Here is a 22037-nt window from a genome sequence, read left to right on the forward strand (position 1 = left end):
AAAAAAATTCACTGCTTGAGGGTTTTAGTCGTTTTCTGTTATTGTATGTGAATTCGATTAATGCAGTATACCTGGCTTGTTGCACTGATATCGAATCTGTTATGGTATTGTGTGCAATACTGACAATGATCCGACAACATTTACTAAAATCCCGCCAAAATTTTATACTTTCCAACATGCATTCAATGTTTATCACCGCACATTAAGCAAACATCAAACAATCAATTTAATAATTTTAACTTGTCTTGAGTTATAAAGTATTTTAGTTTTGTGATGACGTTTTCGACATATATGTATGTTCCGTAAATACAATTTCACCGCAAGCAACATATGATACATTGCTTACCTGTCTACAATCAAATAAAGGTCATAAACTTAGACTTCTGGGAATACCGCTTTTGTCAGGGACAAATTGCTCTCGAATTTTATCCAATTTTTATTGACTTTGTTCCAATCCACGATAGAAAAATAATGGATTTATGGTATAAATAAACGGACTGTTGTTTATACTTTGGATTAAAGTCTTTGATAAAGCAGAGGAAAGTAAATAAATCCTGAATGATTGAGGACAAAATTATCGCGACATCTGGTGGCAATGTCAGCAACTATTATATAACATAATCAAACATGGATGTTTATGCCATTAAACAAATTTATTTTCTATTTGCGGACGAAAATTTTAATTCGGACAGATACAAGTTACATTTACCTGTCCTGGTTGAGCCTTTATGCATTAACAACGCATGACATTTATCTTTCTCCTTTGTCTCTTGGATAGTCGTTGCGATGACAACATCAACAGTGTTGAATTAATAATAATAATAAAAAAAAAAAAATGATAATACTGATAATAAATATCATTGTTATAATTGTCAGTTGTACTTTTATTTTTTGTACTTTCTTAGCAAAAATTGTCGTGCAACTAAAGTAAACGATCGTTTTCATTGGTCAAAGCCTTCAACTTGCAATAAAAAAACTCTCAGTACAAATATTAATTGTTAGATAGATTTTACATTGAACTTTAAGTCAAATCTTCAATGAAGTTATTTTAATCAATGTACCCGAATACACCATCTGGTCTCCCTTGAAATAAATAGAGGTCAGTATGCCATCATAATTGGAAATTTGATAAACAAACGATTAGGAAGAGTGCACACTCATTGATAATCTTTTTATGGAATTACGCACATCATGCACATTAAATATCGTCCTTTTCTACCTACCAATGTACTTCTAAAATATACCCAGCAATATCTTATCTTTCAAATATTAAAAACAAAACATTTGGTTGTTCACTTCACATTTATTCGTATCTGAGAAACGTAAAATGCCATAGAATTGTCCAATTGCTTTAAGTAAATAAAAAAAGACCATTTAACAAGTGTCTTAACTTCCAACATTCTTCGTTTTTTTGTATCCTCTCGTTTCACAGTTTTTACTGAAAAAGGAAGGATTAATTCAATCGTTAAAGTTTAACTTTATGCTATATGCACCATACTTATTTTCGTGTTGCTCAGTTGTGCGCTATTGAAAAAATAAGTAGATGTGGTGTAATGACCACCAGTGCCAACATGAATTGGTGTTAGCAACTATGGGGAGCCGTACGGCCATCAAAAATCATACTATAATAGTCCCCGACATGCAAAAATGTGAAACAACCAACGCCTTAAAATTTGTTCTAAAAACGAACAAAAAAGATATATAACCGACAGCAACCAACGTCAACCACTAGCTGAAATACAGACCGGACTCGGGACATTCACATAAAACGTGTGGCAGGGTTTACATGTTTATCAGTGCTCAACCCGTTCGTCTCTTACATAGGGCATCGGTTTGTATATCTGCACAGCATAAGGACAAACAATAGTTTGTCCATTTTAAGTTTAGCCATATTGTGCTGTATATGTTTTTCGACATTACTTTTTTGAATCAATTCAATATTACACTTGGTCATACTTTGACCTATAATGGTTTACTTTCACAAATTGTGACTTGGATGGATAGTTATCTCATTGGCACGCGTACCCCATCTTTTTATATCTTTGATAACAGAAGCATTTTTATTTCAGTAAGTGATCATTTCGTTTTCAGGATTTTATTGGAGGCCTTGCGTTCAGTTCGATTGTTTGTTTCTGTATATGTTGATGAAGTGCTATAAAATACCTGGGGTTACTAGTGTTGTGAATAGCGACAGAATTGTCTTACAACAAGGACAGAACAAAACGGTAATTTTCTACCACCTGTCGTTATTTTCATTTGTTACCCCTTACAAAGGTATCCGTCATATCTCACAGGGTTATAGGTCGAGAAGCTCCGAGGTCAGGTTGTAAACACAGCTGTTACTCCCTTCTAAACTGTGAGAAAAAAAATATAATATGATTATTTTTAGTTTTAAATTTACAAGTGTTAAGTCATTTATTAATTGATAAAATCTGTTGCTTTATTGTCAAGTTATTTTTGTCTGTTTATTTTTTCTTCAACCTGTTACTTTATAACATAATTAGAAATCTAAATTCAGTGCGGAAAAAAAAGAACAAACCATGCAGTTGTTGTCAATTTTCCGCTTCGGGTAATATTAAATTGTTTTCGAAGTGACAATATTCGAATATATAAACAGTGAATAATTATCTCAGTCAAAAAGGAGGAATAGAAAACCATCTTTCTTGCCGATAGTTCAAAACTTAGAAATCTAGATTTAAAAAATCTGTTTCACGTTTAATTATAACTCTTTTAAAATTATTAATTTAAACAAGTGAAAAGTCTTTAAAAAAATTCCAGATATATTGTGTTTATAAGAATTTGAAAACAAATTGAGCAAAAGAAAAGAAAAGAAAAAAAAACAACAAACAACAAACAAAAACATATTTGTTTTCTGTTTGAAAGGTCTTCCTTTAAAACTATGAAATAAAAGCTAAATTAAAGTGCTACATATTTTATACGAACTCTGTAATGTAAAATTCTATATTTGATGGCAGTCGTGAACAAAATAACTATAAAGGTTGCCTTCAGACAGCGTTAACTATCGACGCTTTTACCTGGGTTTTTATTGATATTATTTTTTGTCACACTTTTTATGCTCTAAACTGGTTATGTTGTGTATGACTTACTTTGATCGCAGGTGTACGTGCATAAAGTATAATGAGAAAAGACTGATATAATACAAGTATTAATAACAAAAAAGTAATTACAAAATTTAAAAAAAAACACTAATCTCTTTAACAAAGTGATCGTGAAAAAAACCGGCATACTGAATCCCCAAAACAAACAGGGTTTTTGACTTTAAATGATATAAGTTACCAGGAATATTGCATGAAAAGATATAAGACAGGATCCAAACAAGATAGAGACAATAAAACAAACAAAAATCTAACAATTATTACAACCTTCAATTAAGCGGAAGTTAAATCAGGTTGATATAAATAACAAATTTATTATATTCCGCATGTTATGATAGTGAAGACAAAACCACTTCCAATTTTACGAAGACACAGTTTACTAACACAACATGAAACGATACTCTTGTCCTGAACCAACTATAATTATTTAGAATCTGAATACAATTTACCATAATCACCAGCACCAGGGTACCATAAATACTGAAAAAAATTAAATTCGATTTCTTTGTCGTTATCATTTTTTTTCTTTTTGTGGATAAGAACTTTATCAATCGTGTTTTATTTTGAAGATCACTTATCAAACAAGGACTGACTAGAATCTTTTTTTCCCCCTAAAATATTCATATTCTAACAATAAGAATAATGCTGGTCTGTGTGGATATCAATTCCTCGTTTTTATGAGATTTTTATTATTATAATTTATCAGAAATTATACAAGAGTGAAGCGATGGAGACAATAGAAATTATTGGTTTTATTTATTTATTTGATAACAATAGTTCAAAGAGCGATAACCCCAGCATTACAATAGCTTAAATTATAACTTGCAGAACAAGTTTATAATAAAAAAATAAAAAATAATGGTTTGATTAAAATGCAGTACTTTTTGAATTACTGATAAGAGATAAGATATTAAACAAAATATCGGAAAAGGTAGTCTTTACAAAGACGGCAGTCCGTGATAATGGAGGGTTTTAATGGAGTTAAATGATTAAAGAATAATGCTTAAAAATGAAGATTAGAGAATAACGAGAAAATAAAATGAAGATTAGAGAAATGCGTGGTCTAATTTTTTGAAGATTAGAGAAAAAAGGGGTGAAAATTAAATGTTTACAGAATAACATACCCCCATCCAGACCCTCATAATTTACAGGCAATTTGGACTGCCACTGAAACAGAGGGCATGTTTGATAAAGCCTGACAGAAATTTTGTCTAGGAACAAAGCCATCTTTCAATCAACAAACAATTGTGAGAGGGTAAAAATTTAAACGTATGCCGAGAGTGCGGGAATTTCCTTGAAAAAGCCTCCAGTTATACTTCCCCATTCCAACTCTACGCGGTTGCGTTACCGTATTTATGCATCTAACGTAGCGAAATGAACATATATACCATACAGACGTGGCTGTGTATGTATACATCCAACTCTAGACGTCGTACAATCTAAGACGGAAAAACTGTCACCACTTTCTATACCTGGGTATTATTCGGGTGAAAAGATTACTGAGAACTATAGTTATTTTTATCATTGTAGATAACAATAGCACTTTATAAATTTCTTTATCGCGGTAAAAAAAAGAAACACGATGTAATTTACGGTTTTTAATGATATTTGGTAGAATTTAAGAAAGAAATCTCAAAGCACCGTTACATATCCATTTGTACCGGGTATCCCGATTTCAGTGAAATCTGCAGAGGGATCCGAATCCCAAAGGTCAATTGTGCTTTGTTTAAAGGATTTTGTCAATAATGATCTGATTCACACGGATGGTTATGCTCCGTGCGAATCGACTCCCGATTTTACTTTACATCTTGTTTTCTTCTCGCGTCTTGCTTCTTGACATTCGGACCCCTCCGGGGATTTCCGCAGTCGACCCAGGATACCCGGTATGTATATCGCCAAACTGCTAGGAACACTTATGTTCCTAAATCGTATCGATACTTATATATTTTAATTGTACTCGGTCATGCATTTCTCGAACTGTTTATATTGTCTTTAGTCTTTACACCAAATCCATTTTGTGTAAACCGATTGATATTACCGTGACTTAAAGGGATGATAATCCGGTGGAGACCGTGACAGTGTAAGCTATTTTGAATAACGGTTAATTTATAATATTATGTAAATGTTTTTTTATTTTATTTGTTTACTATTCTGAATAACTCTATTGACATGGTTCTTAGGCGTCTTAACTTTACTGAGAAATGGCATATTTTATTATAAAAGTAAGTCATCATAAGTGCCGTTGTTATCCTGGTTAATCAAGCAGAGTGCTCATTCTTGTACTTATTCTATTCTAAAAGTGTTTGCCTAGCTAACAATGAGCTAAAAACTAAAGTTTGAATTAATGAAAGAGCGGTTTACTGTTAACATATAAAAAAAAGAAGAAGATGTGGTATGATTGCCAATGAGACAACTCTCCACAAGAGACCAAAATGACACAGAAATTAACAACTATAGGTCACCATACGGCCTTCAACAAAGCCAATACCGCATAGTCAGCTATAAAAGGCCCCGAAATGACAATGTAGAACAATCAGTCAAACGAGAAAACTAAGGGCCTTATTTATTTTAAAACCAGAATATGTCCAAAGTACACAGATGCCCCATCCGCACTATCATTTTTTATGTTCAGTGGACTGTGAAAATGGGATAAGATCTCTAATTTGGCAATAAAATTAGAAAAATCATATCATAGGGAACATGTTTACTAAATTTAAAGTTGATTGGACTTCAACTTCATCAAAAACTACCTCGACCAAAAACTGTTAATCTGAAAGGGACAAACGGACGGACGAACGAACGGAAGGACGAACGGACGCACAGACCAAAAAAAATAATGCCCAAAAATGGGACATAAAAATGAACGAAAAACAAATATGTAACACATAAACGAATAACAACCACTGAATTATAGGATCCTGACTTGGGACAGGCACATACATAATGTGGCGGGGTTAAGCATGTTAGAGGGATCCTAACCCTCCCCGTACTCTGGGACTATAGTATAACAGAACAACATAGGAACAAACTAAAAAAACAGTTGAAAAAGGCTTAACTCATCAAATGGACAAAAATACAAGTGGACGTGGCCGGGAACTTGCACATCCCTACAACACTGAAAAAGACACTAGAAATAGATCTGAGAGTCACGACTCCCAGTAAACTGACAGCTAGTTCAAAGCCACTATATCAACTAATAAAAAAATCATGCATCTTAGACTAAATTTAAGTTTGTTCAAGCATATGCCATTTTTCACTAACATTAAGGGGACGACCATTTGATATTCTGGGGGTGGGGGGCAGGAGGATTTGTTTTAGATCGGTTATTTATTTTTGTAAACTAAGAGGACAGATTATTCATTTTCTGCACTATTGAAGCAAGATTTTTCATTTTCATTAAAGCAAGGGACTGATTATTCATTTTCACAACTATAATTTTGATATTCGAAAACATACAATTTTTTAAATGATTTGTTTATAAATAATACATATAGTATAGTCAAGTCATTATGTACCATTTAATTAGATTAACCATCCCCTCTGCAGAAATGAATCTTTTAAATTCCCAACTGCATATACATGTATTGCATACATACATAGTATTAAAGTTTAGTTATAACTAGGCACTTTTAAATGTATTGGCAAACATACTACGCCGAGCGGAGCGAGGAAAATTTTTTTTTGAAGTGTTTTGGAGCCACTGAAGGCCCAAGAAGCTATAGAACAAATGATGCAAAATCATGCTTTCTGGGTGTTCGGAAGACCCTTTCATAATCTGAAAATGAAGTTTTGTTTTAATAATTTTTTGACAATATTTTGGTCTCAAAGCAAAATGTATAAATTCAGTGTAAGACTGAAGTTTCTAGGGACAGCATCAAAAGACCAATGTGCATGATAAAGCAAAAATGGTATTCACATAGTTAAGCCTGTGGCTGCTGTTTTTTTTTTTTAAACTCATGATCAAGTTCATAACAAAATTACTAGATTACAAAAGGAATGCAACACTAACAGAATACAGAAGGGTAATCAATGAACAAAAGACAAATAAATAAGAAACATTGATTCTGAAAAATCAGGGCTATAAGTCTGAGGGAAAACAGAACTTTCTTCTTGCAAGGCCGTGAACACAATCTGATATGGAGACAAGCGTTTGGTTTTGAAATTTCCTACATGTAGTTACGGCCCTGTTAAAATAAAGGTGAGGTAAGGTTTCCTGAGACAATATACTTCAAGTTAAATGAAACCAATTTTCAGACATTTCAAGTATATTTAAATAATATTTATACTTTTGTTATTAAAAAATTTGGGAAGTGTTTCCCGATTTTATTTGGGAAAAAAGATGAATTTATGAAGAATCTGGTGCCATCTCATACTTTCGATTAGACCTGCTGAGTTATTTATTTTCTATACATTGCAAGTCAGGTAATTCATTTTCAAACTACCACAGAACAAACCATTTATTTTTGTGATTATCAAGGCTGAGTTATCTATTTTCAAAATCCTCCTGGCCCCCCAAGAATATCAAATGGTCGTCCCCTAAGTTGTCTCAATGTTTTATTTTTTGGCAGATGTTGGAGATATGTGTCCATTGTTTTTGCCAATTGCCATAGCTTGAATATTAGGGTGCTTTCAATTGATTCGAAGAGAAACAGTCTATTATGACTAAACTGTCTTTTTCAAGTATAGATTCTATTCTTGATCCTATACTTTTAACTTCCTACTTTATTTGGCCTTTTAAACATTTTTTGTTCGAGCGTCATTGATGAGTCTTTTGCAGACGAAACGCGCGTAAGTGTAAAATTTTAGTCCTGGTAACTATGAGGAGTTTATTTCAAGTATAAAATATATCTGTTTAAATATATCCCTATGAGCGTCATTGATGAGTCTTTTGCAGACGAAACGCGCGTAAGTGTAAAATTTTAGTCCTGGTAACTATGAGGAGTTTATTTCAAGTATAAAATATATCTGTTTAAATATATCCCTATGATATGTAAAAAAGAAAAGAGTATAGCCGTCAGCATAATTATAGAATGAACAGTGTGAGGTTCAGTGAAAGATACCAATTAAGAAAATATTTAAAAGTATAAGATAGCATTTAAGAAATATTTAAAAGTATAGGACCAAGAGTAGAACCTTGCTGTACTCCTTTGTAAAAAGTTTGCTCGTTGCTGGTCATATTTAATGTAACTGATTTCATTTTTATCATTTATTTTTATCGGTCCTTGTTTATGGGATTGGTATCCAGACAATATAAAGAATATGTCATTTATGTATTTGGTTTATGGATTGATTGTGAGATGTTTGTCGGGCAGGGTTTTTCTGACCTTAAATCACAGGCACTTGTCTCAGAAAAAAAATCCTATATACCTTAATATAACACTAGTGAGTTTTCATGGTTTCATCTGTTTCTTGAATACTTTAACCCCTCTCTTTAAGCAAAAGGTTAATTTTATTTAGTCTTTGGAATGAATGGTAAGTGTTCTTGTCTGGCTTGCTGAGTTCGTTTGACTTTCGCCCTCACCGTTCAACAATTTTCGACACCGTCTAAATAACCATGTTAGTTGGGTCAAAGCATGATAACTTATATTCGGCCTTTTCCAATCATGTTTTTAATTAAGATTTAAAAATTGTACCTAACAAGACCTTGTTGATAGACAAAGCACATTAGAAAAAATAAAAGACAAGAATACAAAAATTTACCATAGCACAATAACACAATGAAGGGATGTATAAGTACAGAGCCACGTCAACCACTGTTTATCATCTTAATAAGTGTTATAGTATCCTTTTATTTGTCTTAATGAACTTTACTTATACTGTTTTGGGTGATATCAATTTGACGTGGCTCTGTACTTGTACATCCCTTCATTGTGTTATTGTGCTAGGTACATTTTTGTATTCTTGTCTTTTATTTTTACTAATGTGTTTTCCCGTTTAAAACTGAAATAACTAAATCTAGGAAAGGACAGTTATTACCGTTAAAATTTGATTTATTTACAGAAAGTTCCTTGTGATAAATTTCAGAAGTATATTGAGAAAATTCTTGATTATTCAACGAAAATATATCATCAAGATAACGATGTGATGTTGAATTTATCAATTAAATGCAATTTTGTGTTTCTTTGGTTTCATATGACGTGGCTCTGCACTTATACATCCCTTCATTGTGTTATTGTGCTATTGTATTTTTTTGTATTCTTATATTTCATTTTTGCTAATATGCTTAGTCTATATGTCTTTTGGTGTTCCTTAGTTACATACTTGTTTGTTTTTATAGTGATTAAGATTTTTTTTAAATATTGACTGCTTTACCCCTATTTACGACATTTTTACATACAATGTCTAAAATTGAGACTCGAAATGGGGTACATGTCAAAGAGACTACACACAATTGGGTCATACTAAACTCCAAAACAAATAAATGCACTAAAATTTAAAATCATATGAACTCAGACTAACAAAAGCCAGAGGCTTATGACTTGGGACAGGTGTAACAATGCGGAGGGGTTAAACGTGTTTAGTGAGATCTTAACTAACCCCGTATACTTCTGGCCAATGTAGATCTACATTGGCTAGAAGTGTAGGCGGAGATTTGTGATCGCCACATTTTTGAGCCTGTCCTAAGTCAGGAACCTCTGGTCTTTGTTAGTCTTTTAAGTTTTAAAATTTTAGTTCATTTATATGTTTTGGAGTTAAATATGGCGGTCATTTTCACTGAACTAGTACACATTTTTAATTTGGTGGCCAGGTGAGGCCATTCCAGTATCGGGATTTTTTCCGCTGCGTTGAAGACCCATTGGTGTGTTCTCTGTTGTCATATTCCGCCTTTCCATTCTCTATTTTAGACATAATAGGTAAATGTGTAGAAAATAAGGGTAAAACAGTAAATATCTTATTAAAATCTTAATCACTAAAAAAAACCAAACAAATATGTAAGAAAGAAACACTAAAGACAAATACCCTCGGGGAAATAAATCTCCACCAGCAGTGGCATCGACCCAGTGGTTGTAAATAAACTCATCATAGATACCAGGACTAAATTTAGTATATACGCCAGACGCACGTTTCGTCTACAAAGGACTCATCAGTGACGCTCGAATCCAGAAAAAAGTTCAAAAGGCCAAATAAAGTACGAAGTTGAAGAGCATTGAGGACCAAAATTCCTAAAAGTTTTGCCAAATACAGGTAAGGTAATCTATGCCTGAGGTAGAAAAGCCTTAGTATTTCAAAAAATTCAAAAATTTTGTAAACAGTAAATTTATAAATATAACCATATCAATGACAATTCATGTAAGCACAAAAAGTGCTGACTACTGGGCTTGTGATACCCTCGGGGAAATAAATCTCCACCAGCAGTGGCATCGGCCCAGTGGTTGTAAATAAACTCATCATAGATACCAGGACTAAATTTAGTATATACGCCAGACGCACGTTTCGTCTACAAAGGACTCATCAGTGACGCTCGAATCCAGAAAAAAGTTCAAAAGGCCAAATAAAGTACGAAGTTGAAGAGCATTGAGGACCAAAATTCCTAAAAGTTTTGCCAAATACAGGTAAGGTAATCTATGCCTGAGGTAGAAAAGCCTTAGTATTTCAAAAAATTCAAAAATTTTGTAAACAGTAAATTTATAAATATAACCATATCAATGACAATTCATGTAAGCACAAAAAGTGCTGACTACTGGGCTTGTGATACCCTCGGGGAAATAAATCTCCACCAGCAGTGGCATCGGCCCAGTGGTTGTAAATAAACTCATCATAGATACCAGGACTAAATTTAGTATATACGCCAGACGCACGTTTCGTCTACGAAAGACTCATCAGTGACGCTCGAATCCAAAAAAAGTAAAGCATACACCAACAATTCTGATTTGAACATTCACTTTTGAGGTACAATACAAAATTTGTCATTTTGATAAATTACGTTTCGTCCCGTCTTGAGATCCCGCTACTTGTGGAAACTAAATTTTAACTCTTGATCAAAATGTATCCTTAGTTAGAGAAGTCTTGCATTTTAAACATTTTGACCTTATGATATCTTTCATTCTTCTTCAGGAATTTTAGTGTGTAGTATGTCGGTGAAGAAGCATTGTGATGTATGAGTGTTAATTATGTTGGGATAATATGTACTTTTTTCTGAAACATTGTTTAAAGTTATCAATCTTGGACGTTGTTAAATTGTTGCATGCATAGAATGAAATTCAAAACAGTGTGGCTGTGGCCATTGATTGACACATTAAATTCATCCATTGACTGGGACAATTTAGGTGAACGTTTGTATGTAACGACCACTGCTCACTATGTACTTTTTAAAGACACTTAAACTATGGGGTCACCAAAGGTTCTCAACACCTTAATAAAGTAATTCGAAAAATTAATCAGAAATAACACGATGTTTTGATTTATATCAATTATATAAATCAAAACATAAAGGTTATTCCTGATTAACTTTTCGAATTATTTTATAATTAAAGGCGTTAAGAAACCTTTGGTGACCCCACAGTTTAAATGTCTATCGTAGGTACGTCGTGAACAGTGGTCGTTACAGACAAACGTTCACGTAAATTGTCCCAGTCAATGGATGAATTTAGTGTGTCAATCAATGGCCACAGCCACACTGTTTTGAATTTCATTCTATATATTTGTAAATTATTAATTATTATATTATTATGACCGGTGACTGACAGTAAATCCAATTTTAAAACCAAAACCAAAACTCCCAACAAAGAGGCCAGGCATATACGTCATAAATTTAATTATTTAAAGTACATGAACCTAATTGAATATTAGGTGTGTAAACCTGAGTACCTCTGTCTCTTTTTCTTTTGTTCAGAATTAAAGTTTACAAGAAAAGCTAGAACTATAGAAAGGGTATATTCTTTCGTTTTTCTTTCTTTCGTTTTTCTTTCTTTCTTTCTTCTTTAAATTCATAATTAAAACCTAGCATTCATGTTTTCTCCAGCTAGCCGCAATCAAGTTGTGTCCCCTGGGGGCGCAACCATCCTTAAAGCAGAAAACTAAACATTTAAAATCCTCTAATGTTGTTTTTGTTATTAACTCACCGATATTATACATTGTATTCTAGTACTTTATTTTTTTGTATAACTGAATTATGATTGTATCTTTGTCATTGACCCCTGAGAGACCTTTGCAATGAAATCAACTTTGTATTGTATTGTATTTTGAGGAAAGGACTAAGGTAAAATTACTTGTGTCTGGTCCTTTTTGTTATGTAGGTGCAAATAAAAATATTTTTCTATCAAATGACCACCAACGAACAGCTATGGCTTGTTTTAGGGGTTCTAAAAAAAACTTACAGGTAAACAAACGCCCCCCTTAGGCCTGGATACCGGACGAAAGAAACAATCCTATTTATTATATTCAATACTATATAAATATCAATACAGAGGGACATCCAGTAAATTTTTATAATGCGGATACAGGTCGACATGGGAGAACCAGTCCTGCTATAAAATAAAGCGACGATTTGGTCTTAATGTCTTTATTGTTAGTATTTGTAATATTATAACAGTTTAATAATTTGTCCATTTAACATTTGTAGGTTCAAAAAGAGGCGCATTACAGATTTTTTGCGTTTGCGCGCAACTTTTGATTACATTTTTGCACGCATTAATTTTACAGGTATAACATGTAAACTACTTTTTTTTTGAATATGTCAAAACCACCACATATATCAAACTAACAGGGTTTGAAAATCAGAAGCTGTACGACTGGATCTGTATATATTTACAAGACTTAGTGCTTGTGCAAAATAAAACGTGACGAACATATCCTGCTCGAAACCCCTTTTCCTTATCCTTGTTGGTTAGCAAGGAACTTGGATTCATGGAAGGTATACTTGTGAAGAGCTATATATATAATCTACTTGTTTTTACCCCCATGTTTACCACAGACAAGTGCCTGTGAAGTTTACCTGTAATTTTATGTGCGCAAAGCCTAAAGTAATGATTTTTGCGCGCGTTAATGTATTAGTAATGCAGGGGCGGATGCAGGAATTTTCGAAAGGGGGGGGGGTGCTAACCCAGGGTAAAGGGGGGGGGGGTGCAGGGGGTGCAAAACATATGTCCCGATACAAATGCATTGATCGGCAAAAATAAAGGGGGGGTGCGCACCCCCGGAACCCCCCCCCCCCCCCTGGATCCGCCACTGTAATGCGTGCAAATGTAATGCACCGTCAAAAAGACGACTAGAAAGTTAATCTCAGGGATTAAACATGGTGACATCGATCTTATGTTTAATAATATAATTTTAAGTAAAGCTATACCAGTTATCAGTTGTTTTTTTTCTCTCTCAGTAATATTTTTTTGTTTATTAAGAAATAACACCAGAACTGTGTTAATTACTCACCGAAAAGCCGCGTCTTCCTTGTAACATAATTTCAAATTCCATTTTTAAGAAGTAAATCATGGAGAAAAAACGTTGAGGGTGTCACGGTCACATGACAAAATTATGTTTATGAGTTGATAGACAACAAATATTTTAACCAATTAGAAGATATGTAACATCCTAAATTGAATTATATAAATTTGTTTTAATTCACTTTTTGTTACATTTTGATACAACTGTCAATGATCATATATTTTTTATGTTTATTTTCCTCATTTTTTTTTTTTGTCTTTATCATTCTGAACGGCGTAGTAAAATTGCTTGTTAACAAATTATATATCCTTCCGAATATTGTACAACTGGTCAAAATGAAGAAATAGCTTATCATATCTAGGTGATTATAAACTTTATGAAGCCCATCCAAACTATGATCTTTAAAACTTAATTAAATTGTTAGCCCGAAATAGCCTATATTAACAAATGTTTAAGTAAATGAATATATATAACCATGCTCATTTATTTATCATTTTCATGTACATATTATCATATATTATCTGTATTATAAAATTAAGTTCCTGCATTGTAGTTTTCCTCCTATGTAACTAAAACATTTCCGTTTGAAATATACCCTCATATTTTTATTAATCGATTAGTGAATTACGTATGCCCGTTTACCTAATGCGGTGAAGGTCAGCAGAAATGTCAATATACAAATTTCCACGTGTACACAATAACAACAACAACACTATTGTAATATTGTAATGAATAGATGACGTTTTCAGTACACAACATGCATAAAGTTGAATGATGCAACTCTGTATCGGTACGACCAATGAAATTATCGATAAAATGTACATATAATTACTAGACTGGCGGATACTTGTACCATTATATATATTCTCGTGATACGTTCAGTTCTATTAAATTTTAAAATATAAAAATGAGCAATAAGGTATTAGAATCTTTGATCGACATGGAAAGCAGTATATGGGTATTTGGTTACGGATCTCTTACATGGAAACCAAATTTTATATACAAATCAAAGGAAATAGGATATATTCATGGTTATCAAAGAAGATTCTGGCAGGGAAATATAACTCATAGAGGAACCGTTAATAAGGTATATACTTATTTTAATAAATCGCTAGCATAAAACAAGTTTTAACACTCGTTCCTAAATTCTTAAATGTCTTGTAAAATGTATAACATTTATCAGATTTCTTTAATTATCAAGTAAAGTACAAAAAATGTATGTGCTTTTTTTTTAAAATTTAATGGAAGAAAAAATCTTTAGAGATGCCAGGCTTATAATTTTGTACGCAAGACGCATACTAAATCATATTTTCAACAAATATGTTCAATTTAACTTATTTCGCCAAAAAAATCATTGTTAATTGATGAAAAAACATCTACTACCCCAAAACCGATTTCTAAGTACACATTTTAATCATTTTTAAATTATTTTTTTTCAGCCTGGAAGGGTTGCCACTTTGATTAGATCGGAGAAGGTATGTATTGCATCATTTATTACATGTGCTTTTGCTATTTATAGAACAAAACCAATAGAAACATGGTCTACCTACATTTGTATTGATTAATGGTTTGTTAATGTGAGTTATACGTCAATAGATTGCATCATTTTTAGGTCAGTTACACGCTTAAGGTACATTGGAAATACTTCATGATAGAATACTGCCAATTAATCTACAATCGATTGTGGACAAGCAAGATATCAAGATGTAATCTTGTATACAAAAGAGGAGCGTATGCTTGGCTGTGTTGAATGTTATACAAATTAAGCACGTTTTAATAGGAACGTTGAATCAGATGTTTGTGAAGTAAGAATACCACGGCCTTTACCCCTTGAACCATTCGTTCGGGGCCAATGTTCGCATATTGCAAGGCAAAACTAACAGCCTCATTTTCTCGAGGCAGTTATCATTCACATCCTTTTTCCAGATTTGTCCCACTTTGAATAAGCGGTATTGAGTTTATTGTTGATTTCATTATATGCTAAAAAATAAAAAGCCAATTATGAACTAAATCACAATCAATGAATTACTTAGTAGTACGTTGCAGAATTATTAAATGTTGATGCTTACTTCTAACTTACTTATATATACTTCTTATCATTTAGGATGATGTTTGGGGAGTCGCATATGAAATTGCTGGCAGAAATCACATCCTGAAAGCATTGAGTTATCTAAATAAAAGAGAGAGTAAATTGGGAGGCTACAACACCGTAGTTGAAAATTTCTTTGCTCGAAATAAAGAAACCCGAAAAGTACTTGTGTATACAGCAACCACCGAAAACGAACATTACTTAGGACCATGCAATATGGCTACAATGGCCACGGAAATAATGTCAGCTAACGGCGAGGCGGGTAGTAATACTGAGTATGTGACGCGTCTTGCTGAATACGTGAGAAAACATATTCCAGAAGAAAAGGACCTTCACTTGTTCACTCTGGAAAAATATATACTATACTTGACACAGCGTAGAAATGTGACCCATCGTGTTAATGATACTGTCATACCTCTTACATATGATCGATTAATCGGTGAAATAAGAACTTGATGGGGAGTGGAATCTGCCAATTGTGCTCAAGTATTAAGAATTCCGGACGGTGCTAGATAATGAGTGCAATGGTTGTTAACATAATAAGCTGGTGCTAGACATTATGGGCAATGGTTGTTTGCTGGCTTAGAAAGCTGTTGCTATAAATCAAGTTGAATTATTGTTAATAAAGATAAGGTGCTAGACATGATATACAATGGTTGCTATCACTTCTCTGGTTCCTTTATTTTAGGGAAGCTTATGTACGTGGGCATTTGTATTTGTATTTTCTTTTCGAAAAAAATGATCTTTGAAAATTTCATAGTTCAATTTTACATACATGTACATGTAAATTTGAGTATTTCTATAATCAACTTTTAAATTGTTTACACTTGTTTATTGATCAAAAGCATTTTCGTAGAATGAATCTTGCCTTTTATATAGTTTTCATGTGTAATAAATATATGTTCTTGTTAACACAGTTATTGTGACAAATTCTTTACTATTGAGTTGTACCTATATGAGAGAGTACATCGACATCCAAAAAACCTGTCCCAAATCAGTAGCATTTAGTCATTGATAGTCGTTGGTTCGTTGTCCGTCATATTTGTGTTTCGTAAATTGCTATGTAATAAATTAGGCCGTAAGTTTTCTCGCTTGAAATTTTGAATGTCGGTGCCTTTTGTATATGAGTATATGGTATGGATTTTTCTCATTATTGAAGGCTGTGCGATGTCCTTATAACCGTTTATTTGAACTCTGGTGGATAGCTGTTTCATTTGAAATCATACCAGATCTCCTTGATCGACATGATTTTTAAGAAATTCTTAACATATTCATGTAGTTCCTTTGTGGAACCATTTAAAAAAACAAAAACGCTATTGTTGGGCATGAAAGTATTAATTAGTTTGTTTTGCCCAGTTAAGTCTTTATTTTTTTTTTTGTTACCCCGAATGTGACTGCTTTAGTTAATGCACGACTGTAGCGTTATTAACAACTAGAAATTCCGGTCTAACCAGAATGTGGACGATCTTGAACCTGCAGTAAGGTCAAAAGTTTGCTATGTTTTGAAGACATTGATGCCACTTTGAAATTAAGGACAGCAATACATGCAGTACATAATGCGATGACGATTTTTTTAAACATCAGCTAATAATTTATTCCCGCTTATGAAACATAAACATATCTCGTTATATATGATGTGTCATGTTTTTGATTGAGATTCGGGTTCGGTTGATATCCATGGGCATCAAACAATATGTATACAAGCAAGATAATTTAAGTCGGGAATGATGAAATCTAAAATTATTTTATAACATGTAACTACCAGTTTATTCCAAGAGAAATATCAAATTTCCATCGCTAAAATAATGGTAAACATATCAAATTTAAAATTTGGTTCACACAGGGACTTTCTATACCAGTACTTTAGTAAAGATAGTCCCTGGTTCACAGGCATCCGTGTACTTAAAGCCTTTAAAAGATAACCTCAGATTTTCATAAATATGTTTATATATTGAAACTTTCGTTATTTTTATCTAAATAAATAAGAGAAAAAATACAAAAGGTTAATTAAAAACTAAAAAAGACTCCACCATGGTCAAAAGAAAAACGACGAAAATACAGTCCACAAAAATCCTCAAAGAAGCACTGATTTCATTTCTCATCGCTTTACCTTTACACCTTGATATTGACAATATAAACGACTTTAAACAAGAATATATCATAAACATGATGATTTCAACATTCAAATTGTCAACTTTCCATTTCTCAGCAATGCCATACTATCTGCCCAAATGCATGTATATATACATATCAATTGATATTTTACGTTCGTGCATGTTCACAGTTACAATACATATGTTTTACGGTTTTTTCTTTAAATCCTTTTGACTTATGTCGTACTTTGACAAATCCCTTGCCACATGATTCAATATTTCTTGATTTTGATGAAATATTTGTTCTGGGCTATGAATTTGATTGTAGATCTGGCAGATAAGGTTATGTACTTGAATGTATACCAGAAGTTCAAACTGAGGATCACAGAATTGTCTTGATCACATTAGTGAAATGAGGAGAACCACAGTCTAATCTTTTGTAACACTGGAAGAACGAACATTGGAGATGAGAAACCATATGCCAACATGCCGCTCTAATCAACAGTTAAGGCAGCAACCATTTGATTTTCTGGGGGGGGGCTATGGTTTTTTTTTCTGGACAAATTTTTTTTTTCGCCTGCGGCGAAAAACAATTTTTTTTTTTCGCGACAAGTCGAAAACAATTTTTTTCTTTCAATTTAAGCATTACATATAGTGGCAGCTGAGGATGAAACAAATAATTTTTTTTTCTCAGAATCAAAAACAAATTATTTTTTTCTCCAAAAACTGGAAACAAACTTTTTTTTCCAAAAAAAACCATAGCCCCCCCCCCCCCCCCCCCCCCCCCCCGAAAATCAAATGGTTGCTGCCTAAAGCATCGGCATGAAAATATTCCATGTTCGGATCTGTCGAGTTAAAAACTGCCAACTGTTTGTCTTAGCTGTTGCTTACAGATCTCTGCTTGGTGGACTTATCTGCTAAAAACTCAATTGCATTACCATACTGAGTGTTCATTGCGTCATTCTAACAGGCTTCCCCTCGATATTTCAACTGCTAACATATTTGTCTTTCCTGGAACGTGAATAACAAGAAAGATAATTTCGATCCATGTCTGAACTGATCAGCATGCAATACTGTATAGTAAGTGAAAATCAGCAACATAGATGTATTGTCTGTGTTGATCAGCAACATGTAAAACTGTATTGTCTGTGATAATCAACATGTGGTAATGAATTGTCTGTGATGATCAACATGTGATACTGTATTGTCTGTGGTAATCAACATGTGATAATGAATTGTCTGTGGTGATCAACATGTGATAATGAATTGTCTATGACAATCAACCTGTGAAAATGTATTGTCTGTGATAATCAACATGTGATAATGTATTGTCTGTGATAATCAACATGTGATAATGTATTGTTTGTGATAATCAACATGTGATACTGTATTGCCTGTGATAATCAACATTTGATAACGTAGTCTGTGGTGATCAACATGCGATAATGAATTGTCTGTGATAATCAACGTATGATAACGTATTGTCTGTGATAATCAACATGTGATAATGCATTTTCGGTGATAACCAACATTTGAATTGTCTGTGGTGATCAACATGTGATAATGAATTGTCTATGATAATCAACATGTGAAACTGTATGTCTGTGATAGTCAACATGTGATAATGAATTGTCTGTGATAATCAACTTGTGATAATGAATTGTCTATGATTATCAACATGTGATACTGTATTGTCTGTGATAATCAACATGTTATAATGAATTGTCTGTGGTGATCAACATGTAAAACTGTATTGTCTATGATGATCAACATGTAAAAATGTATTGTCTGTGATAATCAACATGTGACACTGTATTGTTAGTGATATTCAACATGTAATACTTTTATGTGTGATAATCAACATTTGATAATGAATTGTCTGTGATGATCAACATGTAATACTGTATTGTCTGTGGTAATCAATATGTGATAATGAATTGTATGTGGTGATCAACATGTGATAATGAATTGTCTATGACAATCAACCTGTGATAATCAACAGGTGATGTGGTGATCAACATGTGATAATGAATTGTCTGTGATAATCAACATGTGATAATGTATTGTTTGGGATAATCAACATGTGATACTGTATTGCCTGTGATAATCAACATTTGAAAACGTAGTCTGTGGTGATCAACATGCAATAATGAATTATCTGTGATAATCAACATGTGATAACGTATTGTCTGTGATAATCAACATGTGATAATGCAATGTCTGTGATAACCAACATGTGAATTGTCTGTGGTGATCAACATGTGATAATGAATTGTCTATGATAATAAACATGTAATACTGTATTGCCTGTGATAATCAACATGTGATAATGAATTGTCTGTGATAATCAACATGTTATAATGTGTTGTTTGTGATAATCAGCATGTGATACTGTATTGCCTGTGATAATCAACATGTGATAACGTAGTCTGTGGTGATCAACATGTGATAATGCATTGTCTGTGATAACCAACATGTGAATTGTCTGTGGTGATCAACATGTGATAATGAATTGTCTATGATAATCAACATGTAATACTGTATTGTCTGTGATAATCAACATGTGATAATGTATTGTCTGTGATAATCAACATGTGATAATGAATTGTCTATGATTATCAACATGTAATACTGTATTGCCTGTGATAATCAACATGTGATAACATAGTCCGTGATGATCGACATGCGATAATGAATTGTCTGTGATAATCAACATGTGATAACATATTGTCTGTGATAATCAACATGCAATAATGAATTGTCTGTGGTGATCAACATGTGATAATGAATTGTCTATGATGATCAACATGTGATACTGCATTGTCTGTGATTATCAACATGTGATAATGAATTTTCTGTGGTGATCAAGATGTGATAATGAATTGTCTATGATAATCAACATGTGATACTGGATTATCTGTGATAATCAACATGTCATAATGAATTGTCTGTGGTGATCAACATGTAAAAATGTATAGTCTGTGATAATCAACATGTGATACTGTATAGTTAGTGATATTCAACATGCAATACTGTTATGTGATATTGTATTGTTTGTGATAATTCAAATGTGATACTGTATTGTCTGTGATAATCAACATGTAATACTGCATTGTCTGTGATAATCAACATGTGATACTGTATTGTTTATGATATTCAACATGTAATACTGTTATGTTTGATAACCAACATGTGATATTGTATTGTTTGTGATAATCAACATGTGATACTGTATTGTTTATGATAATATCAACATGTGATGCTGCATTGTCTGCGATACTCAGCATGTGATTGTATGTGATAGTCTAAGTGTGATTGTATGTGATAATCAACATGTGATACTGCATTGTGTGATACTCAACATGTGATACTGTAGTCTGTGATAATCAACATGTGATTGTCTGTAATACTCAACATGTGATTGTATGTGATAATCAACATGTGATTGTATGTGATACTCAACATGTGATACTGTATGGTCTGTGATACTCAGCATGTGATTGTATGTGATAATCAAACATGTGATTGTTTATGATAATCAACATGTGATTGCATATGATAATCAACATGTGATACTGCATTGTCTGTGATAATCAACATGTGATACTGTTTTGTCTGTGATACTCAACATGTGATTGTATGTGATAATCAACATGTGATACTGCATTGTCTGTGATAATCAACATGTGATTGTATGCGATAATCAACATGTGCTACTGCATTGTCTGTGTCACTCAACATGTGATTGTATGTGATACTGCATTGTATGTGATAATCAACATGTGATTGTATGTGATACTGTATTGTATGTGATGATCAACATGTGATTATGCATCGTCTGTGATAATCAACATGTGATACTTTATTGTCTGTGATAATCAACATGTGATACTGTATTGTCTGTGATAATCACCATGTGATACTGTATTGTATGTGATGATCAACATGTGACATTGCATTGTATGTGATGATCTACATGTGATTATGCATTATCTGTGATACTGTATTGTATGTGATACTCAACATGTGATTATGTAATTCTTTGGTCAACAATATTGGATAATGTTTTATCTGTGATCAACAACAAAACAAGATAATGTTATGTCTGCAATCAACATGTGATTTTTAATTGTCTTGTGATCAACATAACATAATGTATCGTGTGTGATTATCAACATGAGACACTATACTGACTGTGGTGGCTAAAAGCAAAAGGTGAAAAAATACATAAAATAGGGTCTCACTCATTAGAGACAAGAGGCCACAAGAAAAGAAATATTATCTGGTAGAGTCAACAAGTATTGGTAATGACCCGTACAAGATTTCGTGGGAATATGTATTTCAAAGTATTTTCTCTGA

The 22037-nt window shown here is 32.9% G+C and overlaps 1 protein-coding gene and 1 long non-coding RNA gene across 2 annotated transcripts; one reads left to right on the forward strand and one right to left on the reverse strand.

Moving 5' to 3' along the window:
- Positions 1 to 1301: 1301 nt before the first annotated feature.
- LOC143066481 (uncharacterized) lies at positions 1302 to 13653 on the reverse strand. The gene is made up of 3 exons (XR_012975635.1): positions 13485 to 13653; positions 2271 to 2354; positions 1302 to 1438 (listed from the first exon to the last, which is right to left on the reverse strand). It is a non-coding gene; the product is annotated as an uncharacterized LOC143066481 (long non-coding RNA).
- A 516-nt stretch (positions 13654 to 14169) lies between these two features.
- Positions 14170 to 16505, forward strand: LOC143068352 (putative glutathione-specific gamma-glutamylcyclotransferase 2). Its single transcript, XM_076242343.1, has 3 exons — positions 14170 to 14583; positions 14936 to 14971; positions 15601 to 16505. Exons 1-3 carry the CDS (start codon positions 14404 to 14406, stop codon positions 16039 to 16041), a joined length of 657 nt encoding a protein of 218 aa, XP_076098458.1. The 5' UTR covers positions 14170 to 14403; the 3' UTR covers positions 16042 to 16505.
- The last annotated feature ends 5532 nt before the right edge of the window (positions 16506 to 22037 follow it).

This window comes from Mytilus galloprovincialis, chromosome 3 (assembly GCF_965363235.1).
Source record: "Mytilus galloprovincialis chromosome 3, xbMytGall1.hap1.1, whole genome shotgun sequence".
Classification (NCBI taxonomy): Eukaryota; Metazoa; Mollusca; class Bivalvia; order Mytilida; family Mytilidae; genus Mytilus; species Mytilus galloprovincialis.